Here is a 25,220-nt window from a genome sequence, read left to right as displayed (position 1 = left end):
GATTTTCATCCTTTTATCCAAACTACAACACATTCAATCCACTTCCAATATATGTACAAGAAGATTAAACATGATTTCATTAGAGTCTTCGACACACGACTCATTTTAATTTTTAGAAAAACAGTCCAATATCCAACATGCCACATCACAAACAAACTTCTACAATCTTTGTTCATTTACCTATGTTGATACATATTCAATTCATCAACAATACAAGCAAAATGAAATCAACCATGACTTCACCAATACTCACGGCTAACTCTCTACTTCAACTACAACAACAATCCAACAACAACCTTCATGAACTACACATTCAAATCGTCATGAAACACAAGAACAATAAGCATTCTTACCTTACAATCTTGTTCTTCACTTTGGCCGAATCTTCAACACTATTGAGGTGCTACACTTCTTTGTTTCGTTTCAACAACTACTACATATTCTTGTACACTAAATGAGGAGTTGATTTGATGGAAGAAAATTGATTTTTTTTTGGATTGAATCTCACTCACCACTCTCGGCTAGCTCTAGCCGAGAGCTTCTCTTTCTCTCACTATGTATCTTCAACTTGTAAGTGTTGAAATGAGTTGTTAAGGTGGAGTAACACATATTTTTTTTGTGTATATGTTTCCCCCATGCTTTGGACATGTGTATCCCACTAACTTGGGTCAAGAACCTTTGACCATGGCACTATTATGCACGGCTACACATGGAAAATAAAATATGGGCAGATTTTTGTTCCCAATCCCACTTATGGTTAGTTTAATCCCATTTTTTTCCATTAATATATAAATGCCAAACGAAATTTGTAGTTAAATTGTGACTTGAAACGAGACCGGAAGTTAAAATCTCTACTTCGTATCTTAAAATAGTCTTGTCTTTAACTTGTCACGTTTAGTTTAAAACGTCCCAATGTATGAAAATATGGGATATAACAGTTTCTAAATCACAACACAACATGTTGCTCTGATACCAGTTGTTAGGATTTGAATCCCAAATCCGACCTTTGTAAGCAGGTTCCCAGGAAAGATTGGAGGGTCACAGCTGGACCACTTAAATACCAACCTCCTTAGACAGAACCTACTTACGCCGTGATGTAAGCGAAGAATAAATAGCACACACAGATTTATAGTGGTTCACCCTCAATGTGAGAGCTACGTCCACGTTGCTGCTGTAGATCTTATTAAAGAAGAAATATTACAAGTGTTTACAACACTCAACCTCACAACCCCAATTCCAATTCTACTCAAGAATTTTATCACAGAAAATTCTCTCAAAGACCTTCTCTTACTTAGGCCTTTCACTAAGAGTATTTCTCTTAGATTTTTTTTTTCTCTTTGGGATGTGTTTAGCAAATGATCTTGATATTTTACAAATGAACCATAAGCTGCCTATTTATAGGAATGAATTTCCTATGATGAGGTAAGCGCTTACATCACGACTATCATGAGGTAAGCGCTTACATCACGACTAAGATGTGGTAAGCGCTTACATCACGACTAAGATGAAGTAAGCGCTTACATCATGACTATGTGAGACCCAACACTTAGCTCATCTATTGACGCTTGAGAATGATACAGACTTATAATTATAGACAAACCACAACTGAAACAAATGATTCATACAGGCCATAACGGTACTTAGTTGCTACTAATTACTATTTCTTGTACTATTTTGAAAGTATTTTAGTCTAAAGTTAGAGACTTGCATATCAACATGGGTACAACTAGCAAGTGCGAGATCCTTAATTTGTCTTTACAGTTGAGTTATTTAGTACAGGTTTAACTTCTATATACTACAACAGTTAAAATGCATTGATCTGTTTATACTGACAATCTAGCTACGTTAAATCCCTTTAGTACAATGACGACAACAACAACATACCCAGTGAAATCCCACAATGTGGGGTCTGGGGAGGGTAAAGTGTACGCAGACCTTGCCCCTATCTCGGAAGATAGGGAGGCTATTTCCGGAAGACCTTAAATCACTTTAGTATTGTAACGAATTGTGTCCTAATATATAATACAGAGAAATGGATATAAAGAGTTCAAAAACCGATTCAATTCCTTAGGTATTGAGACAGAAGATTGATTGATTGATCTATACTAAACTTGGGAGTGAAAGACAGGTACTGTTGCTGAAGAGGAGGAAGTTGAGAGTGGAAGTGAAGAAAATGGTTCAAAGAAGATCAGATTCAGTGTGGTGAACTTAAACAACAAAGATCCATACTATGAAATAGTTATAAAAAAATCACACTCAATTTTTATGGTAAAGTCGAACAATTCTTTCTTTTAAATTCTTTGGTAGATTTTATGCGTTTACTTTCCCCTGAAAACCTGTTTGATGAATATGTTTATTAGACTATCCCGATAAGCTTCGCGAGATGGACAGGCATAATGTACATGAAGAGAATGAGACTGGTAAATGGGAAAGGCAAGGAGTGGCGAGTAAACATAGCACGCAAGGGCAGGTGGGTTCACATAAAAGGAGGATGGGCTGAATTCCAAACATGTAACAAGATAGCAACTGGTGACACTTGCCGCTTCAAGTTTATTCAGGGAAATGGTGGCAAAAATGTTTTACAGGTCCTAAAGATCTCCAAACCCCATTCCTTGCAGTAGCTACACGTATGTACTATGGTTTCTTTTGATTGCATTTTGTGTGTAGTCTCGGATATTATTGATAATCTGCTGTATCTTGCTTGTCAATTTGTTGAATATCTAGTTAAAGTGGCGTTGGATTTGAATTTTGTGTTTGATCTTGAAAGAATTTAGCCTTTTATCTGAAGGAACCTCTTCGCTTTAGGGTAAATTTTGCTAGAAGGTTGCAAGATTAATATTCTAAAACTGCCTGTCAACTTTATTCTGATATCAAGAAGTTGTTGGATGGATCAAAGCAATGACCAGACGCAATAGATGTGAAGATTGAGCCTACTATATCTGCTTTAGTTCAAATAGTTGACTACCTGAGATATTATTAAAGAATGTCAAAAGAAGAAACATTAATATCATGAATCAAAAAAATTCCTGCTTGTTTACAAGAGGCAGGGGCAAAAGAACCCAGTCCAAACTTTTCATTGTTTCCGTGGCACCTGAACTTTCATACTACGTCTCTGCATCAGGGGCGGAGCCAGGAATTTCATCAAGGGTGTTCATATTTTAGGACAGGGGATGTATGAGGGAAAAAAATAGCGCATGAAGAAAACACACAGCCAGAATTCGAATTCGCGTCCTCAGCAAGAATTTGCACACCCTTAGCCGCTGGGCTATCCTTGTTTTCTATATCAAGGTTGTTCATTACTAGTATATATCCACAAAGTTCTATATTTAATATAGGCATCCGATAATTTTTTCCGATATGACCACCCTTCAATGGGTGTGGCTCCGCCCATGCTCTGCATCTTTGGTCAGTATCAAAAGAAACCGAAGCTACTAAGCTTGCATACAAAGGCTACGCCAAAATGCAACCAGGACATTCTCATGCATCTATGTAGACAAGACAATCATCCAATCAATTGTTTATCAATACATAACTAGTTGAACCAGTCATTTGAATTCCTTATATCCATTTCGCCATATTAGGACACAGCAATTCGTTACAATACTAAATGACTCGGTCACATACTTTTTTTGGGTCCCAATATCCCCATAGAAAAAGGTAGAACGGAAAGCTAGCCCAACTTCAATAGGGAGCATATATCAAGAACCAAGATATCTTCCCAACAAACTAGACCATTAGCAAGAGACGAATTAGATGGAAAACTATATACTAGCCAAGAAGGGCAAAACATCTAGCTGAATCAGGATTAAGCAGCATTTAAGTAAAATGTGCATAAAGTATTGAGTTATAGAAGCTGCTGCTCTAGATTCATCTTTAACTCCCAAAAATAAAAGCAAAGAAACTGCAAGTATTATACGGTAAAAAGAAGCAGCCATGTATAGAAGATATTACACTAGCTTCCTCACCAATTTCCTCATCCACTAAAAACCTCTTCAATCATCATCCCCATCTTCCTCATCAACCTCGGACATTGACTTGTAAGATTCCCCTTCTTCAGAAGATCCAGCAGCTACTCGCTTGATATAAGCATCCTTGTTCTTATGATATTCCACCAACCTTTTCTTTGCCTCTGCCACAAAAGGAGCTTTCTCAGCATCTGAGAACTGTTTCCACTTGTCTCCACCAGCTATACCTTCAGCAGCCACAGATTTATTGTTTGGATACTTCTCCTTGAACTGCTTCCTGAACTCCTCCATGAACACGAAGAAAGAAGTTGCAGGCCTCTTGGGTTTGTTAGGATCCTTGATAGACCTCCATCGCTTAACATAAGAAGTACTTCTTCGCTTGGCAGCATTCTTCGCTCCTTTAGTCTCGGGAGCTTTCTTCTCCACGCCGAGCATGTTATCAGCTTTGGCATCAGGTTTACCTCCTTTCATGATGACACCTCCAGGGTTGAGAAAATGACACATTGTGATATTTTTATCGTGAATCAATATGAATAATCCTTTTAGCCAATTTGACGAATTTATTTTAGTGATAGAACATGTTATTAGTCTTATAATTTTTCACTGGAAAAAACGTATTAAACACTGAATAACTTGACCCATCTGAATATGCAACATCCAAACAAGATATGAATTTTTTCCATTAAACAACTAGACAAGACAGAATAAGTTTACTAAAAATTTGACTCAAGTTTAGTAGTCACTTGACTAACTTGCAGAGAACTAATTTCCAAACATAAAACAGAGGACTAAAGCTTTTCACCAATATTTTTGCTCCTGAAGCTTGTTCTATTCACCCAATTGTTTCTCTTTCTTTTCTTTTTTCTCATTTTTCAAAACAAAAAAATATTGAAATCAACTGGATTACTGTATTGGAAAACAATAACATGGAGCTTTTTGTTTGCAAAGAACATGGAAGATTTACGTTTAAGATAACCACAAGCCATCCTACGTTCAAAGAAACAAGTCTTAAACTTTGGATTCCTCTAACCCGCAACCCGCCCTGCACAAGATTTTCAAAAAATTGCCTCAACAACCCGCTCTACCCCGTTGCCATTCCTAGCTTCAGGAAGGGACTCAAAGGCAATCTCATACATATAGTCACCATGATATACAATATTTAACTAGGCTAAAATAATGTTTTAAGTTGTTCAGAAATGGCAAAATTCCACAGCAATTAGGACGTAACCCCAATTAGCCTGTATGATTTGTATGCATCATTTGTTCACATTGTGTATAAACTGACAAAAATTAAATATACCTAAATGTGAATAGCATGGATTTCCCTCATCTTTGGAGCGAGGGGATGGTTCAACACTTCTTTCCTCAGAATCTGATATATCAATTGTCTCGACTTTTACTTTCTTCGATTTTCTTGAAGCTTCAATGTCCTCTACCTTTTTTCCTTTCTCTTCCACTATTTCTACCTCATCCTCTTCCTCTTCCTCACTACTGCTGAGGTCCTCAAAAGGTCGAAGATTTCTACTATGTTTCTGGGAGTAGAGCATGACATGGAACGTTGACTTATAGACAAGAAAGAAGCGCAAAACGTCCCCCATTTCCAGCTTGTGATACACCACAAACTGTGGCCAATCTTCTTCACATATGAAGTAATTTGGCTTTTCTTTCTCTATTTTTGCTTCCCATGACATCCCAGCTACATTGGTTTTCAATAAGCAGGTCTTAGCCAATATCTTCTTGTGTTCTTTCACAAAATCAGACGGCATTTGCTAAAAAAATAAGATTAGCAAAACTCAGTTGGAAGAAGCAACAACCAAAAAGAAAAGGAAAAAAAAAACAAGAACGTATACAGATCATTAAGTAAAAGGAAAACTTACTATTTTTTCCATAGAACCTTATTTAAATAGAAGCATGCACGATGGGTGCTTGTCAAGATCCATTTCCATTTTGAGAATCCAAAGAGGTTGCTTTTTAGAGAAATAAGAAAGAGGCTAGGAAGATGATAGGAAGAAGCTGCTAGATAGTAAAATCTTATGTTTGGTTCAATGTTATCATTTGTGCTTTGATCAATGGAACAAAAGTTTCCCCCATTTGGAGAAAACGTCTAAAATGGTCCCTTAACTATACACTTACCGCTTTTAGTTCTTTAACTATCCAAAAACATATCAAATTTGATCTCCGTCTATTGTTTTATACAAACAGCGTACAAACTCATAAACCTTCATGAGATTAATCGTTAAACCATTCCTCAGATCTATATTTCTCTCTCCCTGCTTCTTTTTCTTCAAGTTCCTCTTGATAAAAAAAAAAAAAAAGCATTCTGGCACTGGTAAAATTCGAAAAGACAAACTCAGGCACAAAATTTCTGCAACCATTCTTCTCAAACACTATTAAAAAACTGGTAAAAACCGACGAAAAAAACCCGATGGAAAAAATCAACGGAAAGACTGACGAATTCCGTCTGTTTTTTCAATAATATTTTTAAATCTTTTTTTTTAAGAAAACCGACGAACTGCGTCGGTTATTTTTTGCACAAAAATGCGCGAAAAAATATAATTATTTTTATATTATTTTCTAAAATAAACCGATGGAGTCCGTCGGTTTTTTTTCCGTCTCCGTTTTTAGAGCGAAAAAACAGTATAAATTAAATCAATGTAAGTATATGAACAAAAAATATCAGTGGTCTAGTGGTAAAGCCCTTTAATGCCAAGGAACATACCCGGGTTCAATTCCAAGTTCCCACATTTCAGTCTTCAATTTTCGAAAAAAAAAAAAAACCGACGTGAGACAGACGGTTTTTTTTAATGTTTTTTTTTTAACAAAACCGACGGACTGGGTCGGTTTTTTGCCGGTTTTAATCGACGCAGTCCGTTGGTTACGAAACACGAGAGAGAACTTGAGGAAAAAAGTTGAGGTTAAAGAATGAACTTGAGGAAAAAGAAGCAGGGAGAGAGAAATATAGATCTAAGAAATGGTTTAACGATTAATCTCACGAAGGTTTATGAGTTTGTACGTTGTTTGTATAAAAAAATAGATGGAGACCAAATTTGATAAGTTTTTGGATAGTTAAAGGACTAAAACCGGTAAGTGTATAGTTAAGGGATCATTTTAGACCTACTCCCATAGATAAGGAACTATTTATGGCCTTTTCTCCCCCATTTGCACATTAGCTATGGACAACTTGTAGAAAAATAGTGTGTACAGCAGCAGGTGTTATAGGGTCAAAAATCACATGGAAGATGGTGAAGAAAATGAAGAGACAGTACAAGTTCTGGGATGATTAGGCCAAAATAAAATCATTAAATGAACTAAAACAAATCAGTAAATGCAATTGGACTTGACCGATTATATGTTTTTCAAAAGTTGTACTCCATAACCTAAATAATGTATACAATTTTTAGAATCTTTTAAAAGCAACAGTTTTAATAGTAGTACGTAATTTTTATATAACATGTTTTTAAATATGTAGCTAGAATTTAACATGTTGCCAAAATTGTATACGGTAAAAATCGGATATGCGTTAAACCGGGGATACAAGGAACCGAAGGAAGCAGAGGACAAGAACATGCATGAAGACTTTCGTTCTGAATCGGAGGAACGCTTGGACCGAAGTCAAGGAAGGGCATCATTTGATCCGGCTTCTTCATGGCCGAGTTGGTCGTGGCCGTTAGTCCGTTTATTCGTGGCCGTTGGTCCGGGATATTCGTTGCGCGTTTGTCACGCGTCGATAACGTCCTGCCATGCTCAACTACCAACCGTACGGGTGTCAGATCGTACGGTCAACCTAACCCAACCTAATCCAACTCAGAGCTATTTTCTTTATTATTTTATTTTGTATGAAGACCATGGGGCAATACTATAAATAAGGGGCATTGACCTCCTTTTAAAGGGTTGGCTCCTCAGACCAAAAAACTCTTTGTAATAGCAAACTATATATAACAGTCTCTCTCATATCAGATTTCGGTCCATATTTGTTGTGCTTTATCTCTTACATTTCTTCAATCAAGTGACACTCATATATTAACAAGCGTACTAGTGCATAGCAGTCCACCGATCGTTAGCTACCTCCCTGTATTATATTCATATATTTCTTTTCTCCATCAAATAGGTTGAGATTTAACCACATATCCTCTACCCACTCACAAATTTAATTGATTATCCGAATTCGGGGTAAATAGTTTGGCGCCCACCGTGGGGCTAGGATAATAGTGGTCTTTTATCTCGATCTCTATCTTACCCATCAAAATCAAAACCACCCTCCGTTCGTCTCTGAAAAAATGGACTAAATGGCTGACAGTGGGCGATCTGGTCACGTTAACAACAACGAGATCATGACCGAAAATGAAGGCAGCGAGCCACGAGGATTGCCAAACCCTGCTGACCCTAACCCCGTTAACTCGAGGGAGGGCCTCAACTGTCAAAACACCGTGGACCAGGAGAATGCCACATTGCCGGCCACTGATCCTCTAAATACCCACAATTTTGTTACTTTGTCCCGGACACAGGGCCGGAAAGAACCGGATACACCTAATGACAATATTGACTTACGTTTAATCTTTGAAATGTTGCAGGAACAGAGAGCAGCGATTTCCGAACAAGGGATCGCAATAGCCCAGTTGCAAACCCGAGAGGATACAACGACCCCGGAGAAGATGAGCGGTGTTGCTGAACCCAGAAGGGATGAGGGACGGGTTATTGAGAGCAATGGATCCGGGGCTGGCTCCTCCACCGAGGTTCTAAAAATGCTCGAAACTTTGGCAAAGCGGGTAGACTCGACCGAAAAGAAGGTCGAAACGTACAACTCTCGGGTGGATCAGATCCCGGAGGCTCCGCCTTTACTGAAAGGGTCGGACTCGAAGAGGTACATCCAAAGGCCTTTTCCTCCAAGTGCAGCCCCGAAATTAATCCCGAAGAGGTTTAAAATGCCGGATATCCAGAAATATGACGGCACAACGGACCCGCACGAGCACGTGACCTCAAACACCTGCGCAATAAAAGGAAATGATATGGAGAAAGACGAAATTGAATCGGTATTGCTGAAGAAGTTCGGGGAAACTTTGTCAAAGGGGCACTGATGTGGTATGACCACCTACCCGAGCATTCGATCACGTTACTCGAAATGCTCGTTGATGCCTTCGTTAAAGCTCACGCCGGTGCCAAGAAGATGCAGGCCCGTAAAGCAGATATCTTCCGTATAGCCCAGAGGGGCGATAAATTACTACATGAATTTGTCACCCGATTCCAAAGGGAGCGAATGGAGCTCCCCCCGGTTCCAGAAGAATGGGCTGCGCAAGCTTTCACATAAGGGCTCAATGTTCAGAGCTCAACGGCTTTGTCAAGTTAAAGGAAAGTTTGCTCGAGTACGAGGCCGTGACCTGGGTTGATGTCCATAACCGATACGAGTCGAAGATTCGGGTGGAGGATGATCAATTCGAACTTCCCCCGGGGCCGATAAATGTGAACAAAAGTTTTGAGAAACCGAGGAAAGGTTACGAGACGAAGGCCGAGTCGTCGGGGGAAAGGTATCGGCCATACTCCCATTCGGAGAAGCCAAGCTTTAGATCGGGGAAGCCAAGGGTTAACCCAAGCCATTTCTCCGGTCGGGGTAATAAACGGGTCGAGCGCTCGTCGAACAGTCGGGATCTCTCGCTCAGGAGCGATGCTGGGAGCTTTGCCGGTAACAAGGATTTACCGAAGATATCAGAGTACAACTTCAACGTCAGTACCTCGGGCCTCGTCTCGACCATTGGCCGTGTCCCGGATGTAATATGGCCGAGACCTCTAAGGTCAGATCCGGGCCAACGGGACCCGAGCCTGGTGTGTGAATACCATGGAACCCATGGTCACAGAACCGAGGATTTTTGCCAGCTAAGAGAGGAGGTTTCCCGGTTACTAAAGAATGGTCATCTCCGAGAATTGCTGAGTGAACGAGCCAAAAATCACTACAAGGAAAGGGAGGCTCATCGAACGGCCGAGCCAGTAGAACCTCAGCATGTAATCAACATAATAGTTGGGGGCACCGATGCCCCTCGAGGGCCGGTGATGAAACGGGCCAAGGTTTCTGCTGTTCATGAAAAACGCAGCCGGGATTATCTACCCGAGACTGCCATCTCTTTAAGCAACGAGGATGCAGAAGGCATCATTCAACCGCACAATGATGCGTTGGTAATTTCTATTCTTATCATTAAAACTCAGATTAAACGTATTATGATTGACCCAGGTAGCTAGGGCTGCTCGATCAAATTGTACCGGTAGCCTGGGTACTCAGTGGGTTCAATATGGCGAGCGAAACCACAAAGGGGGAGATATCGCTACCGGTCAACATCAATGGCACTATCCAGCAAACAGTATTCTATGTGATCGAAGGGGACATGAAGTATAACGCATTGCTGGGAAAACCCTGGATACATAGCATGAGGGCCGTGCCGTCGACATTACATCAGTTGCTGAAATTCCCGACACCGGAGGGGATAATAACCATCCGAGGCAAGCATCCCGCTGCAAGAGAGATGTTCGCGGTCGAGGAAACGACCCCTCAGCCCGAAAAATCGGATCAAAAGGTGAAGGTTTAACCGGGGAAACGGACACCAAATAGCAATCACAACATACAGGATTGAACCCGGTATGCGAAGAGAATGACTTCGGTGTACCGAGATCATTCGTCATGCCGGATGACTCGGACGCAACCAAGTCAACAATAGAGGAGCTGGAGCAGATCATCTTGTTCGAGTATCTACCGGACAGAAAGGTATACCTGGGCACGGGGTTAACCCCGGGGCTCAGGAATAAGTTAATTGAATTTCTTCGAGCTAACGCAGATTGCTTCGCATGGTCCTATATAAATATGACAGGTATATCACCAAAGGTAGTAGCTCACAAGCTCAGCTTAGACGGGAAGTTTCCCCCGGTGAATCAGAAGAGAAGGCCCATGGTGGAAGCTAAACATGCCTTCGTAAAAGACGAGGTAACAAAGCTTTTAAAAATAGGCTCTATCCGGGAAGTAAAGTACCCGGACTGGCTAGCTAACGTGGTAGTGGTGCCCAAAAAAGGTAATAAATTTCGAATGTGTGTTAATTACAAGGATTTAAATAAGCATGCCTGAAGGATTCATTTCCGTTGCCTCATATCGATAGAATGATTGATGCGACGGCCGAGCATGAGATGTTAAGTTTTCTCGATGCCTACTCCGGGTATAACTAAATTCGGATGCACTCGGAGGATCAAGAGAAAACATCCTTCATTACCCGATATGGGACTTACTGTTATAATGTCATGCCTTTTGGACTAAAAAATGCCGGTGCAACGTACCAACGCCTAGTTAATGGGATGTTCGAGGAACAAATAGGAAAAACAATAGAAGTTTATATTGATGACATGGTTGTTCAGTCCCTGGAAACAGAGGACCATTTAAAGCATTTGCAGGAAACCTTCGATGTGCTCCGCAAGTATAACATGAAGCTCAACCCGGAAAAATGTGCCTTCGGAGTAAGGTCCGGCAAATTTTTGGGTTCATGGTGTCAAACCGGGGGATTGAAATTAAGTCGGACAAGATCAAGGCCATCGAGCATATCGAGGTGGTGAATAACGTAAAAGGAGCACAGAGACTCACCGGAAGGATAGCGGCGTTAAGTCATTTCATATCGAGGTCCTCGGACAAGAGTCATCGTTTCTTCTCCTTACTAAGGAAGAAGAATGACTTCGTTTGGACGCCGGAGTGCTAAAGAGATTTACAAGAATTGAAGAGATACTTGTCTAGCCCGCCGCTGCTGGACACACCAAAAACGGATGAACGGCTCTTTCTCTATCTCACTGTCTCCGAGATAGCGGTAAGTGGCGTTTTGGTCCGAGAGGAATCAGGTACGCAATTCCCTATTTATTATGTGAGTAGAGCCTTGGGGGATGCGGAGACTCGTTATCCCCATTTGGAGAAATTGGCATTGGCATTAGTGAGTGCATCTAGAAAGCTCAAGCCCTACTTTCAATGCCATCCAATATGTGTAGTAACTACTTACCCCCTAAAAACGTCATGCATAAACCGGAATTATCGGGTAGACTAACCAAATGGGCAGTCGAAATTAGCAGGTATGATATCGAATACAAACCTCGAATGGCCATCAAGTCCCAGATCTTGGCCGATTTTGCCTCGGCTATGGTCCCCGATGTTGAAAAAGAACTTCTGCTGACCTCGGGGAAAGACTCAGGTATTTGGTCGCTACATACGGACGGAGCCTCGAACCTTAAAGGTTCCGGGCTAGGAATTGTCCTTCGGGCCCCGGCCGGGATGCCGGTCGGCAGTCTATTAGAACCGTTAAATTGACTAACAATGAAGCCGAGTATGAGGCTATGATTGCAGGTTTGGAGCTGGCTTGAAGTATGGGGGCCGAAATAATCGAAGCAAAGTGCGATTCGCTCTTGGTCGTAAACCAGGTGAATGGCATCTTCGAGGTCAAGGACGAACAGATGCAGAGGTATCTTGAAAAAATCCAAGTGATATTACATCGATTTAAAGAATAGACCATGCAGCATGTACCGAGGGAGCAGAACAGCGAAGCCGATGCATTGACAAATTTGGGGTCCTCGGTCGAGGGGGAAGAAATCAACCCCAGGACCACGATGCACTTGTTGAACACGGCGATCGAAAACGTACATGCCGAAATAAACACGGTGGGTTTAACTTGGGATTGGCGCAACAAGTACATCGACTACTTGCGTGATGGAAATCTCCCGGGTGATCTGAAAGAATCACTGTCATTAAGGACCAAAACTGTGCGTTTCTGCTTAGTAAACGGCCAATTGTATTGACGATCTTTCTTTGGCCCCCTGGCTAAGTGTTTGGGTCCCAGTGAAATGGAGTATGTGATGAGAGAGGTGCACCAAGGAACTTGTGGCAACCACTCCGGTGCTGAAGCGTTGGTCCAAAAGATCATCAAGGCCGGTTATTACTGGAACTGGATGGACGAAGACTCGAAAAATTTTATCCGAAAATGTGACGGATGTCAGAAACATGCTCCGATGATTCACCAGCCCGGAGAGTTGCTGCATTTGGTGGTCTCACCTTGGCCTTTCATGAAATGGGGAATGGACATTGTGGGTCCATTTCCGTGGGCACCAGGTAAGGCCCGTTTCATTTTGTTTATGACTGATTATTTCTCTAAGTGGGTTGAAGCGCAGGCCTTTGAAAAAATCAGAGAAAAGGAAGTCATTGACTTCATATGGAATCACATCATCTGTCGTTTCGGCATCCCCGCCGAGATAACTTGTGATAATGGTCCTCAGTTCATGGGTAGCAGAGTCAACAATTTTCTCGAGGGATTGAAAATCAAGAAAATTGTGTCGACTGTTGACACCTAATTTTGTCCCTCATTTATTTAATTTTATTCACTCGGGCGTCTAACTGACGAGCCAAATACTTTATTTTCACTACTATTATTTTCGCTACTTTTATTTTTAACATTACGAGTATTACTTTACCACAAATTTTTAATGATTCGTCATCATTTCATTTTTCGGGTTTGGACTCGTTAAATTAATTACTAGACAACACTTTCTAAAATCCTTATTTTTCTACATATTAATTACTATTTATCTTCACATAATAAATATCGTACTAGTTACTGAATTAGAAGCCCGAAAATAATTAAAATAGCGGAGGAAGGACCAACAATTTTCAACCAAATTAATGGCCCAAAATACCAATACAATATTATTTCCTACTCAAATAAACAACCCACATTTTAATACCCAACCCACATTTATATCAGCCCATATTTCAATTAATAGACCGGCCCAAACGAATTATTGACCAGCCCATTACCCGACCCGGTCCAGCCCATCCTTTTCTCCTTTACCCTAATCCCTAATCCCTCTTCCTCTCTTTCTCCTTCGATCTCCGCCTCTCTCCCTCTCTTCTCTTCTCTTTCGCCTCCCTCATCTGTCTGCCCCTCACGTTCCACACATCTCCCCCACTTTGCTCTGACACCCCACCATCTCCACCACGCCTCCACCATGCCTTGTCCCCTCTGACTTCGCCCATACCCCCCGGAGACATAGCATCAAGTCCCCGAAGACAACCGGAGATGCATCATCAAGTCCCCGAAGACAACCGGAGACATATCATCAAGTCCCCGAAGACAACCGGAGATATCGCATGGCTACACGGCCTCACCTGCATAAGCCAAACGGCTATACACTTACTTTACTCCCTACTTAATTTCTTTATTTCATCATCTACTTTACCTACTTTAACGAATTTACCTTAAATTTCGCAGATATCATTTATCATCGAGTCCCGGAAGACAGCCGGAGGCCCTATCACTATCATCTTCAACTGCACCTAGAGAATTTATCACATCCTCGGCATACGCCTCACACATTCATTCAAGTCCCTGAAGACAACCAGAGACAACATTGGCCACACGGCTTCATCTTCATTCCCACACTCATATTTACTATCATTTTACACTCTTTATAATTTTACATTTTTTAACTTTATTACTAATTTTGACATGAATTTCAGTTTTGGCAGAAAATACAACCTGCAGGGACGCAACACAACGTGGAACTTTATCTTACGCAGTGAACTGGGGCAAATTTGCTGAAGAGGAATACCAAACTCACAAGCAAAGGTCACGAATCTACTCTCGAACTCAATTCCGCCTATGTCCACAAACACGTGATACGTAGGTTAATTTCTCTTTCACATCCTCCGCTAAAACTCTACTAAACCTACTCTTCTCACAATCTCATATTCCTTCCTACTCCCCAGTGTCTCCATAACTCAACACTGGGGCATCTTTGAAGAATTTTCATCGTGCCTAGTAGAGTCCTACTTAAAGGTGTGTTGCGCGCCACATTTATAATTAGGAGGCTATAAGCATATGTTCCATTCTTGTCACCTATCTACAATCCTACAAGGTTATAAATTCATAAATAACATGCTCCCAACAAGTTCGACCATAATTCCTTCGGTCCTCATAATATTTTCCATCAATTTTCCTACACTGTACTTTCTTACAAACACATATTCGTCGGTCCAAACAAAATTGGCTACCATGTCAACTTCTTCGCCCGAAGATTCTTACATCGTCTCCGGTCGAAGAGGGGCATCTGTTGACACCCAATTTTGTCCCTCCTTTATTTAATTTTATTCACTCGGGCGTCTAACTGACGAGCCAAATACTTTATTTTCACTACTATTATTTTCGCTACTTTTATTTTTAACATTACGAGTATTACTTTACCACAAATTTTTAATGATTCGTCATCATTTCATTTTTCGGGTTTGGACTCGTTAAATTAATTACTAGACAACACTTTCTAAAATCCTTATTTTTTTACATATTAATTACTATTTATCTTCACATAATAAATATCGTACTAGTTACTGAATTAGAAGCCCGAAAATAATTAAAATAGCAGAGGAAGGACCAACAATTTTCAGCCAAATTAATGGCCCAAAATACCAATACAATATTATTTCCTACTCAAATAAACAACCCACATTTTAATACCCAACCCACATTTATATCAGCCCATATTTCAATTAATAGACCGGCCCAAACGAATTATTGACCAGCCCATTACCCGACCCGGTCCAGCCCATCTTTTTCTCCTTTACCCTAATCCCTCTTCCTCTCTTTCTCCTTCGATCTCCGCCTCTCTCCCTCTCTTCTCTTCTCTTTCGCCTCCCTCATCTGTCTGCCCCTCACGTTCCACACATCTCCCCCACTTTGCTCTGACACCCCACCATCTCCACCACGCCTCCACCATGCCTTGTCCCCTCTGACTTCGCCCATACCCCCCACGTTACCCCTCTGACGCCTCCACTACACCACGTTCCACCATCCCACGCGTCGGACACCACCCCACTGTTCTACCTCCCCTCACGCCACTGCTACGCTCATACTCTTGTCCCCCACGCCTTCATCTTCTCTCATACGCTCCTTTTCTTTTTCAAATTACAAATGAAACCTTATAAATAGAAGGGGAGTTGAGTTAAAAAAGGGGGGATTGAAGATCGTTTTAGAAAAAGAGGGATTTGATGAGCAAGAAAGAAGGAGAAAACAGAAAAAACGAAGGATTTGAAACCCAAAATCTCCTACAAAAACATCAATTTTAATCAACAAAAACAGTCAACAATTACGCTATTTGTCTTTCCTTGTTTCTGTTTTAAAACTCTAGTAATTTTTTTTATCGAGTTCGAGTTCGTCGCGTTCGAGTGTAGATTCGAGACCTCGACGATCCCCGTTCACTGCACCTACAAAAGGTCAGTAAACCTTGCCCTTTTTCTTTAATTTTTAGTATTCTGCGTGCTGGGTTTTAATTTTATGATCATGTGTTAGTTAACAGCTGGGTTGGCAGTGATTTTGTCGAACTTAGATTAGTTAATATAGCGTATTCTCAATGATTGCGGCACTCGGGTATGTTTAGTATAGCCAAAGACGTTTGCTGGGGATCATAATGTTCAAGTTTATCTTATTAGTGTAAGTGTTGATTTTCTGTTTGAGAGCATGGGAGATATACCTAAAATATACTAGATGTATACAATTCCAGCATGCATTTGAGCTATAAGAATTTGTACATTGGAGTATATATCATGTATATCGATTATATGGCCTTTGAATTATTAGTTTGTGCGTCATAATGATATTAAGTAGGATTTGAACCCAAATTGTTTGCTTCATTGGACTGCTCATTATTAGTTTCTAGATCCTGAATATTGTGGGTATCATTCGAGTTCTGTCTTGTTTATTAGGAATCAGGAATTAATCGAGCAAAGCTATGAATTTAGATATTTAATGTTGTTTCAGCTTGCAACGCGTATGCGAAGTATGGATTTTGTTGTCCTGTTCTATTTTCATCTCTATGTCATTTAAATGTGTCCATTTGCAAGCATGAATGTCCTTCTTGAATGCAGCTGTTTTGTGTGAATTGGTGTTGGTTATTGGCTCAATCCATGTTTGGTTTAAGGTTAGTATGCATATGCTGTTTTCGTGGATAATCTGATCCTCTTCTGTTTGTTTAATAACAACAGTATAGACCTCAGTTTTAAGCATACATTATTGTCCTAGTGTGTATTCTAAGCAATTCGGATCATAGGAATCTGTTATAAATAGTTAGTTAAGCTTCAGCTCTTGTCTAGCAGTTTAGAGAAGATACAATGACACATGGTTGCTTAGATTCAATCTAGGTAGCATGACATTTAATCTCTTAACCTTGCTGATCATTACTGTCAAATGGCTTTGTTATGTTTGCTTGATCTTGTCCCTTTGGTGATTGATTGTTGACTGAACCTGCATATGCTTGCCATTCATGAATACCCCTAAAGAATAAATTACACTCATCTATGCTTTTCAATTGGGATTAACTTACTTCAGAACCATTGTGTGACTCAAGTTGTTCTCTTTATTCATTGTGTTTTCTTAAGTCTTACTGACCTTACCATTTATTTACTCGAATAAGTAGCATTGATCCCACTTGCCTATTCTGCTCATTAACCCACTTGCTTATTCTGCTGAGTTTTAACTGGACCATTTGCATTCATGCTTGCTGATTTTTCTATGACCATTTTACTTGAATGTTTCCTCTGCCTTTGTCTCTTAAGTATTCGAGCCTACAGTGCCAAAAGGAAAATTATTCATTGAAGCCAAAGTTTCCTTTTCTTTTAAATCTCTTATTTCCTGTTTCTCTTTGAGTCTTATTAGATATTTGAAGGGTCATATGCTAATGATTTCATCTCGTCTACTTATTTTCCACATCCAGATCTGCTCCTTGTCCTAGTTAAAAACACACACTGTATGTTTTAATCATGTTATAGTATGAGTTGTTGGATGTAGATTTTAATGCATATAGGAAGCATGACAATTTTTGGTATTCCTTTGAATTTATGTGATAAAGGGTGAGCCATTAGCTTAATCTCAACTCAGTATTTTGGTTCTTTCCTGTGATCCTAAATAACTTAAGCAAGCTGCACATTTGAAATTAACACCAACTGTGTTCTTTTATGTTGCTATGTTATATTTCTTTTGGGTTTTTGTGTTTGTTCTTTGTCTGTTTGCTGAACTAAATGTCATTTCTTAGAGGCAAAACTGGACTTGAATAACTACCTCTCCTCACTGCAGTCATTGGTCGTGTTTAGTAGGAAATTGAATTAGATTGTTTTCGTCTCTATACACTTAGTCACATATACATTTGCAATGTCTTCTTTGGACTTACATGTTGATATGAATTAAATGATAATGTCGCTGCACTTTGTTCACTCATCTTTCTTTTTATGAGTATTATATCATTGTATTGATCTTTTTTTCTTTTCATTTTTTGTGCATGATCATCTCGCACACGAGTCCGAGGGATTCGTTTTCATCCGTATTTGGCGTTGGGTTAAAAGCCCAACATGATTCCATTCTCTATCCAGCCGCAACAGTCCAAAAATGACTGGGCCAAAGCCCAACAACAGCCTAGTCAAAGCAATCCTAAAATGGGCTGAGCCCATTTAACTTATTTGCCCTTCCATTTCGTTTTCTTTGGTGTATTTAATTTGTGTTGTATGACTAACACTTTTATTTGTTAATTTAGATGAACCTTAGCAAATTAGTGAAGTTTAGTTTAACAATGGGTAGTTAATTCAAAGAGAACTAACAATTAGCTTTATTAGTTTATGTTGAAATTATTTATTATCCACAATATTTATCTTTTAGAATAATTGATTTTCAAATAATATGACTATATATTTTTTTAAGTTAAGTGAATCATATTTTATTCTTACTATCTCATGAACTTCAAAACATCGTTAAATAGGAGTTCAACCATATTTTATAAACATTTACAAGATTTATCCAATTATACATATTTTTTAGCCGAAATTGTTTAAATAAAGAGTGATAAAAAAAAGATAGAAAGAAACTTACGGACTTTTCATCGTATTTAAGAACATAAGTCTAGGCATTTCTATACCACCATATTCATATAACATCATTTCATCTAAAGATAACATTTAACAAATCATCTTTTAAAAGGCTATTATTCATAGGCAAATCATCTTATTTTCTACAAATCTTATTTTTTGAGTAACATTATTATATTTTTCATTTAAGGCCTTAACAATATCTGTAAGTCTCATTTAACATTTAGGATCTTCTTTTACGCAAATTATTATGTTTTTTTCTATAAGTATTATCTTAAACAACACTATTATATTTTCATTTAAAACTTTAACAACATTTTATAAGTTGTATTTCAAAATAGCATTAAAAGTGTTCTTTTATACAAATTCTTATTTTTCTACAAGTTCTATTTTAAATAGCGTTCTTACATGTCTATCTATAACTTTAGTCATACTTACAAAACTACTTTCTTTTTCTATAACACCATATTTACACTTAGCCTAATTAATTATAAGTCCGGTCTGTCAATCATTGTTAATGGGTCTTAAAGGGTGCCTAATACCTTCCCTTTAGACTAATTGAACCCTTACCTAGAATCTTAAGTTTCGCAGACTTAAACAGAGTTAACTTTAAACATAACTTTAATAAACTCTAGGTGTCCTAATTCACCATAAATAATTAGGTGGTGACTCCTTAAAATAAACAAACAAAAACAGGAATCTCCAATACGTCGTACTTCTACTTTAACCTCCGGGTGAAAATGGGGTGTGACAGCTTGGCGACTCTGCTGGGGATTACTTAGGTTCTAACCATAACGGACTTATATTTAATTAGGATTTGTGTGCTAACTTTATTTGCTTTAATTATTTTCACATGTTATAACTGTTTACATGCTATTAACTGTTTGTTTGATATAAACTGTTTGTTTTGATATAAACTGTTTATGTGTTACTGCTTTGATAAATTGTCATTCCGTTCATATTTCTTCCACTTCTGGAAACTCACACTATCACACGTACACGCGAGGTGTGTTTTGCGCACCCGCAAATTTCTTTCGTAGAATCCAATTTTTAGGAGAGTTGGCGTATGCGCGGGGTGCCCGAGTAACGGGGACCGCGTAGCCTTCTCACTCGAGTAGTCCGCTCGGGAACCTTGCGTCTAGTAAACCCACTCTTAGTCAACCTAGGATAGAGCTAAACCAACACCCTTTATTAAGAGCATACATTTCATTACCTATGAGGTTTAATACCCTTGGTGTATTAAGCCCATTAGATGACTTTACCCAAACGTCCAAGCGGGTTCACGACCTCGAGTGACCCCAATCATACTTTATGGGCATGTTCGAAGGATAACTGTGCCTAAATATCGACTATTTGCTCTAATTAATTAAACTTTAGGAAGGAGAGAATGACTAACGTTTCTATGACAGGTATGCATTTGCACCGGAGTACAACAAATGACAAAAATCAAGGGCATCACAAATGGAGCTAGAAGTTAGACATAGAAATTTTATTTACTTTACTTAGATTAGGAAACACTTCATGTTGTATTCATTCGATATGTAATAAATGTTACACAATTCTTTGTACTTTATTTTGGGGAAATAGAATCTGTTTAATTAATCAAAGCAACAGGATGACATATTATGGCACACTTTACCCTTCAAACAACGTTAGGCCCACCTCTGGCACAAAGAGGTCACACGCATATTAGGACGCGTTATTTGTTTTGATATAATCATTTGCATCTGTTTGACAACTTGTTTGACTCTACTTGATAAATTATTTGCTACATGCCTTACTTGACTTTACGTGATCATGGCTTTACCTAGATATGTTCGTGAGACTAACATCGTTTATACTGTACGCTTCTTTTATCTTATCCCTAAAAGAGAGTTGATTCGTGTTGACACTCAATGGCCGACCATCCTTACATCACAAGGTCAAAGACATCATCGTTACCTCAACGCAGCTGGGTTGTTCAAGGAAAGGCAAATATTAAGTCTGATCCAGTCGTATCTATTTCAACTGGTCCGGAAAACATCATGGTTTCTAATGATCCCCCTGAGACTTCTGAACATAGCACTACTATCCAACGGGATGAACATATCGCCCGCCTAACTCAAGAGATTGAGGATCTACGCAGAGAACTGAACCAGGTTAGAAACATGATCAACTCATCTGTTACACTCCAGAGTCCGCCTCCTGAACCTAAGAACGTCGCATCAAACCCATCTCGTTTTCCATCACTTGAATCTCCAGTCCCTGAACATTTTCCTCCACAAAACACTGTACCTACCAACAACAACTTACCTCCAACCTACACTACCTATGCTGCTCCTGATCCACCACCCGTCAACCCACCAAGTCAATCACTAGGTCATACTCCTTACATTCATTTACCCACTAACACTAACCCACCACCTACAATTACTCCTCTAAAACAAGCCATTACATACTCTGTAGGACCGAAAAGTGACAAAACATACGAAGGCAATTAATCAAAGTTCAGGCTTACGCTTGTTGTTTCACTTTTCCGGAAAGGGCATGTAATCGTCTGGAATGATATCCGAAGTCCACACCCAGACGAATCGCTCCAACCAGCCCCGATCTCTATCTTCATCCATTTTCGAGAAAAAGGGATTCCGGCTACGTTTTGTTAGTTTTATTACGCCACTCCGCAACAACCTCGGGGAATATAGGCGTATAAAGTGGGCCAGCGTGAGCTCCTTCCCGGTGTTATTGGCCAATAGCTGGAGGCATGCCACGACCCTCCAAACGATCGGACCAATCTGTGCCAAGGTTACGTCATAAGTCCGGCACATGTCTAAGATGACTAGGTCGATCGGAGGGTCGAGTTTGAGAGTGAAGGGGTAAGTATAAACGTATAAAAAACCTTCCCGATGGTTGGTGACTGACTCATCGGGCTCGGGGGCAAAAACTTCGACTGGGAGATTGTCCCATCCGCAGTCAGACTGGACAAGGTCAAGTCTATCCTCGGTAATGGAGGAGGGGTATCGTCTCACATCATACCCTCTGTCGGATATCGAGGAAAGTTTTTCGACCTCTAAGTCTTTGTTGAAATTGGTTTTGGCCGGTATAATGTCCGAGGCCGTGGGCTCGAAGGTGCCCTTTGCTTTAGAAAACCTCGGTTCCTTGAGACGAAACCGAGGGGATATCATGGGAAGTGGTTTCAGACATTTGAAAATGTGAAAAAGAGAAGTTGAGTGGATTCGAAAGAGAAGTTAAAGAAAATCAAAGGGAATAAGGGAACAGACAATATAGGAGAAGTCAGAAGGCGAGAAACAACAATAAGCAATAGCAGATTAGTGTAAGGAAGGGGCAAAGTTGCTTCCTTTCGCGTGGAGTAAGCAATAAATCAACAAACAAACTTGGTATAGAGGGTGAACAGATGTGATGAAGACGAAGAAATGAAGTGGAGAATCGAAAGCAAAGAGGAAATGAGTTGAGGAGTTGAAAGTGAAAAAATGAAGGGTAAGAGGGCGTTTTATAGTTATGGGGTTTAGGCGGTTACGGTTTCCGGCCAATCGAGAGGCGCCATGTGTCCCATAATTAATGAGGAATGACTTGAAACGACGTGCGTGCGGCGGTTGTCAGAGCGGACCATCCGGGATAAGACACGTGGCCGATGGAAAGGGGACGTGACGCAACCGTTCCCGCCAAAATGAGCAGATAACTACGGACAAACGGAGTCGACGATTTCTTGATTCACCCACTTCCCGTTACTCCGATAGATCTGTGGTCCGGGAAGTGTGGGGACTATCTGTTTACGGTAAAAACCAGATATGCATTAAACCGGGGATACAAGGAACCGAAGGAAGCAGGGGACAAGAACATGCATGAAGACTTCCGTTCTGAACCGGAGGAACGCTTGGACCGAAGTCAAGGAAGGGCATCATTTGATCCGGCTTCTTCATGGCTGAGTTGGTTGTGGCCGTTAGTCCGTTTAATCGTGGTCGTTGGTCCGGGAGATCCGTTGCGCGTTTGCCACGCGTCGATAACGTCCTGCCATGCTTAACTACCAACCGTACGGGTGTCAGATCGTACGGTCAACCTAACCCAACCTAATCCAACTCAGAGCTGTTTTCTTTATTATTTTATTTTGTATGAAGACCATGGGGCAATACTATAAATAAGGGGCATTGACCTCCTTTTAAGGGGTTGGCTCCTCAGACCAAAAAACTCTTTGTAATAGCAAACTATATATAAGAGTCTCTCTCATATCAGATTTCGGTCCATATTTGTTGTGCTTTATCTCTTACATTTCTTCAATCAAGTGACACTCATATATTAACAAACGTACTAGTGCATAGCAGTCCACCGATCGTTAGCTATCTCCCCGTATTATATTCATATATTTCTTTTCTCCATCAAATAGGTTGAGATTTAACCACATATCCTATACTCACTTACAAATTTAATTGATTATCCGAATTCGGGGTAAACAAAAATATTATAGAACATATTTTAAATTTTGTATAGTTATGAAATTTCCCTATGGTTCGGATTTGTGTCAATCGGCCGAGAAAATGTATCAATAATCCGACTTCATGCTAAAAAAGAATCAATTTAACTTTTATTTATGCATACAAAAAAAGAATTACTGAACAAACTGGAGGATTGTTTTATCATTCTCTGCATTTTATTCACAAGGAAAGAAAGACAAAAAACGTTGCCGATAACTGAAATTGAACGCACAGTACGAAAATATCTTAACTTCAGGAAATGTGTGTCGTATTCACCATTAGTCTGCCAGCACACTATACAGCACAAACCTTTTAGTACAATTTGCTTTTCCTTTTTTCATTTTTCTTTTTAATAGCCATGTGATCTTCGCATAAGTTTACACGTATATATCTAAAGTAATTTAATATTTACAAGAAGAAGGGTGAGGCAAAAGAATCCACTCCAAACCTTTTCATTGTTTCTTTTTCACCTGACTTTTTTATCTAAAGTTACACGTATATATCTAAAGTAGTACGCTTGCACTGTTGGTAGCGATAGAAACAGGACGCTACCAACCTTGCAAGAAAGGTGACAAAATGCAACCAGGACATACTAATGTAAATCTATATAAATGATCAATATAAACCCATCAACCGGTTCAGTTAACCTGTTCAAACAAGTAACTGGATCGGTAAAATTGGAACCGAAACTGGTTGAACCGGTTCCGGTTTCTATTTTTGTAGAATCGAAACCGGTTAAACCTGTAAACCGGAACCGGACCGGTTAAACCAGTTAAATCGGTCGAATATTATTTTTTTAATTGTAGCCGTTAGGCTGCTAATTTGGACCGTTGTGCAACAGTCCATTTGCAAAAATGGCGTTGCAAAACGATCCCAAACCCATTTTTTGCCCCCCCCCCCCCCCCAACCCCCAAACTTTGTTTTTAATACTTTAACCCATCCCCCACTCTTATATAAACCCCTCTCCATTTTCATTTTAATCCACACCAATTCACTCTTCTCTTTCTCTCAAATCTCAATCTCTCAATTATAATTACATTGCAACAATTAGCCACTTTAAATTTCTCTCGATGTAGAAACTATACAATCTTGACTTATTCCATTCATTCACCAAGAGAGAATATATATAGGATACTGTCGCACCCCATTTTAACCGGGTTGATTTAGGGGGCACGACGTATTGGTGATTCCTATTTATTTTTTATTTTAAGGAGTCGCCACCTAATTAATTTAATGGTGAATTAGGACACCTAAATATTAACTAAGGGAAAGTTAAACTAAACCTCAATTAATAGTCTGCTTAACCAGTGTGATTCTAGGTAAGAGCTCTATATTATCCTAAAGGGAAGGGGTTAGGCATTCTTTAGAATCCGTTAACTTACGGTTATCCGACCAAACTTAGGTTAATCAATTAAGGCTAAATATAAAAATAGCTTACAAGTATTGCTGAGATTTTAAAGAAAAATAATGTTAGCTAAGATTTACGAAAAATATAATAATTTGTACAAAAGAGGATTTTAAACGCTACTTTAAAATAAGATTTATAAATGTCACTTAGACTTTTTTAAAAAATATGGTAAATGCTATCCGTAGATGAGATTTGATGAAAATATGATATTTTGCCCATAAATAACAGCCTTTGAGGAAAGATTTGACAATTTTGAACCTTAGATAAATTATGTTATATGAATATAGCAATGTAGAAAAATCTAGGTTTATGAATAGGATTCAAGAGGAAGTGAATTTTCTTTTTTTCTTTTTTATTATTATTATTAACTATGCTTAGCTAAAATATGCGTGATTGATTCAAACTTGAAGAGTTATTTATGAAGTATACTTGAATTTATATTTACATATTAATGAAGTTTTGGAATTTCTAGGATAGTA

General features: G+C 39.4%; 2 protein-coding genes across 2 annotated transcripts; one reads left to right on the top strand and one right to left on the bottom strand.

Moving 5' to 3' along the window:
- The first annotated feature begins 2,032 nt into the window (after positions 1 to 2,032).
- Positions 2,033 to 2,621, top strand: LOC132624340 (B3 domain-containing protein REM8-like). The gene is made up of 3 exons (XM_060339133.1): positions 2,033 to 2,045; positions 2,129 to 2,268; positions 2,361 to 2,621. The coding sequence occupies exons 1-3, from the start codon at positions 2,033 to 2,035 to the stop codon at positions 2,619 to 2,621; spliced, it is 414 nt and encodes a 137-aa protein (XP_060195116.1).
- A 1,250-nt stretch (positions 2,622 to 3,871) lies between these two features.
- LOC132623501 (HMG1/2-like protein) lies at positions 3,872 to 4,436 on the bottom strand. The gene has a single exon (XM_060338265.1). It carries the CDS (start codon positions 4,434 to 4,436, stop codon positions 3,993 to 3,995), a length of 444 nt encoding a protein of 147 aa, XP_060194248.1. The 3' UTR covers positions 3,872 to 3,992.
- Positions 4,437 to 25,220: the final 20,784 nt, after the last annotated feature.

The sequence above is a fragment of the Lycium barbarum genome, chromosome 12 (assembly GCF_019175385.1).
Source record: "Lycium barbarum isolate Lr01 chromosome 12, ASM1917538v2, whole genome shotgun sequence".
NCBI lineage: Eukaryota > Viridiplantae > Streptophyta > Magnoliopsida > Solanales > Solanaceae > Lycium > Lycium barbarum.
Note: the sequence above shows the minus strand (reverse complement) of the source record. Positions and strands in the feature narration are given on the sequence as shown.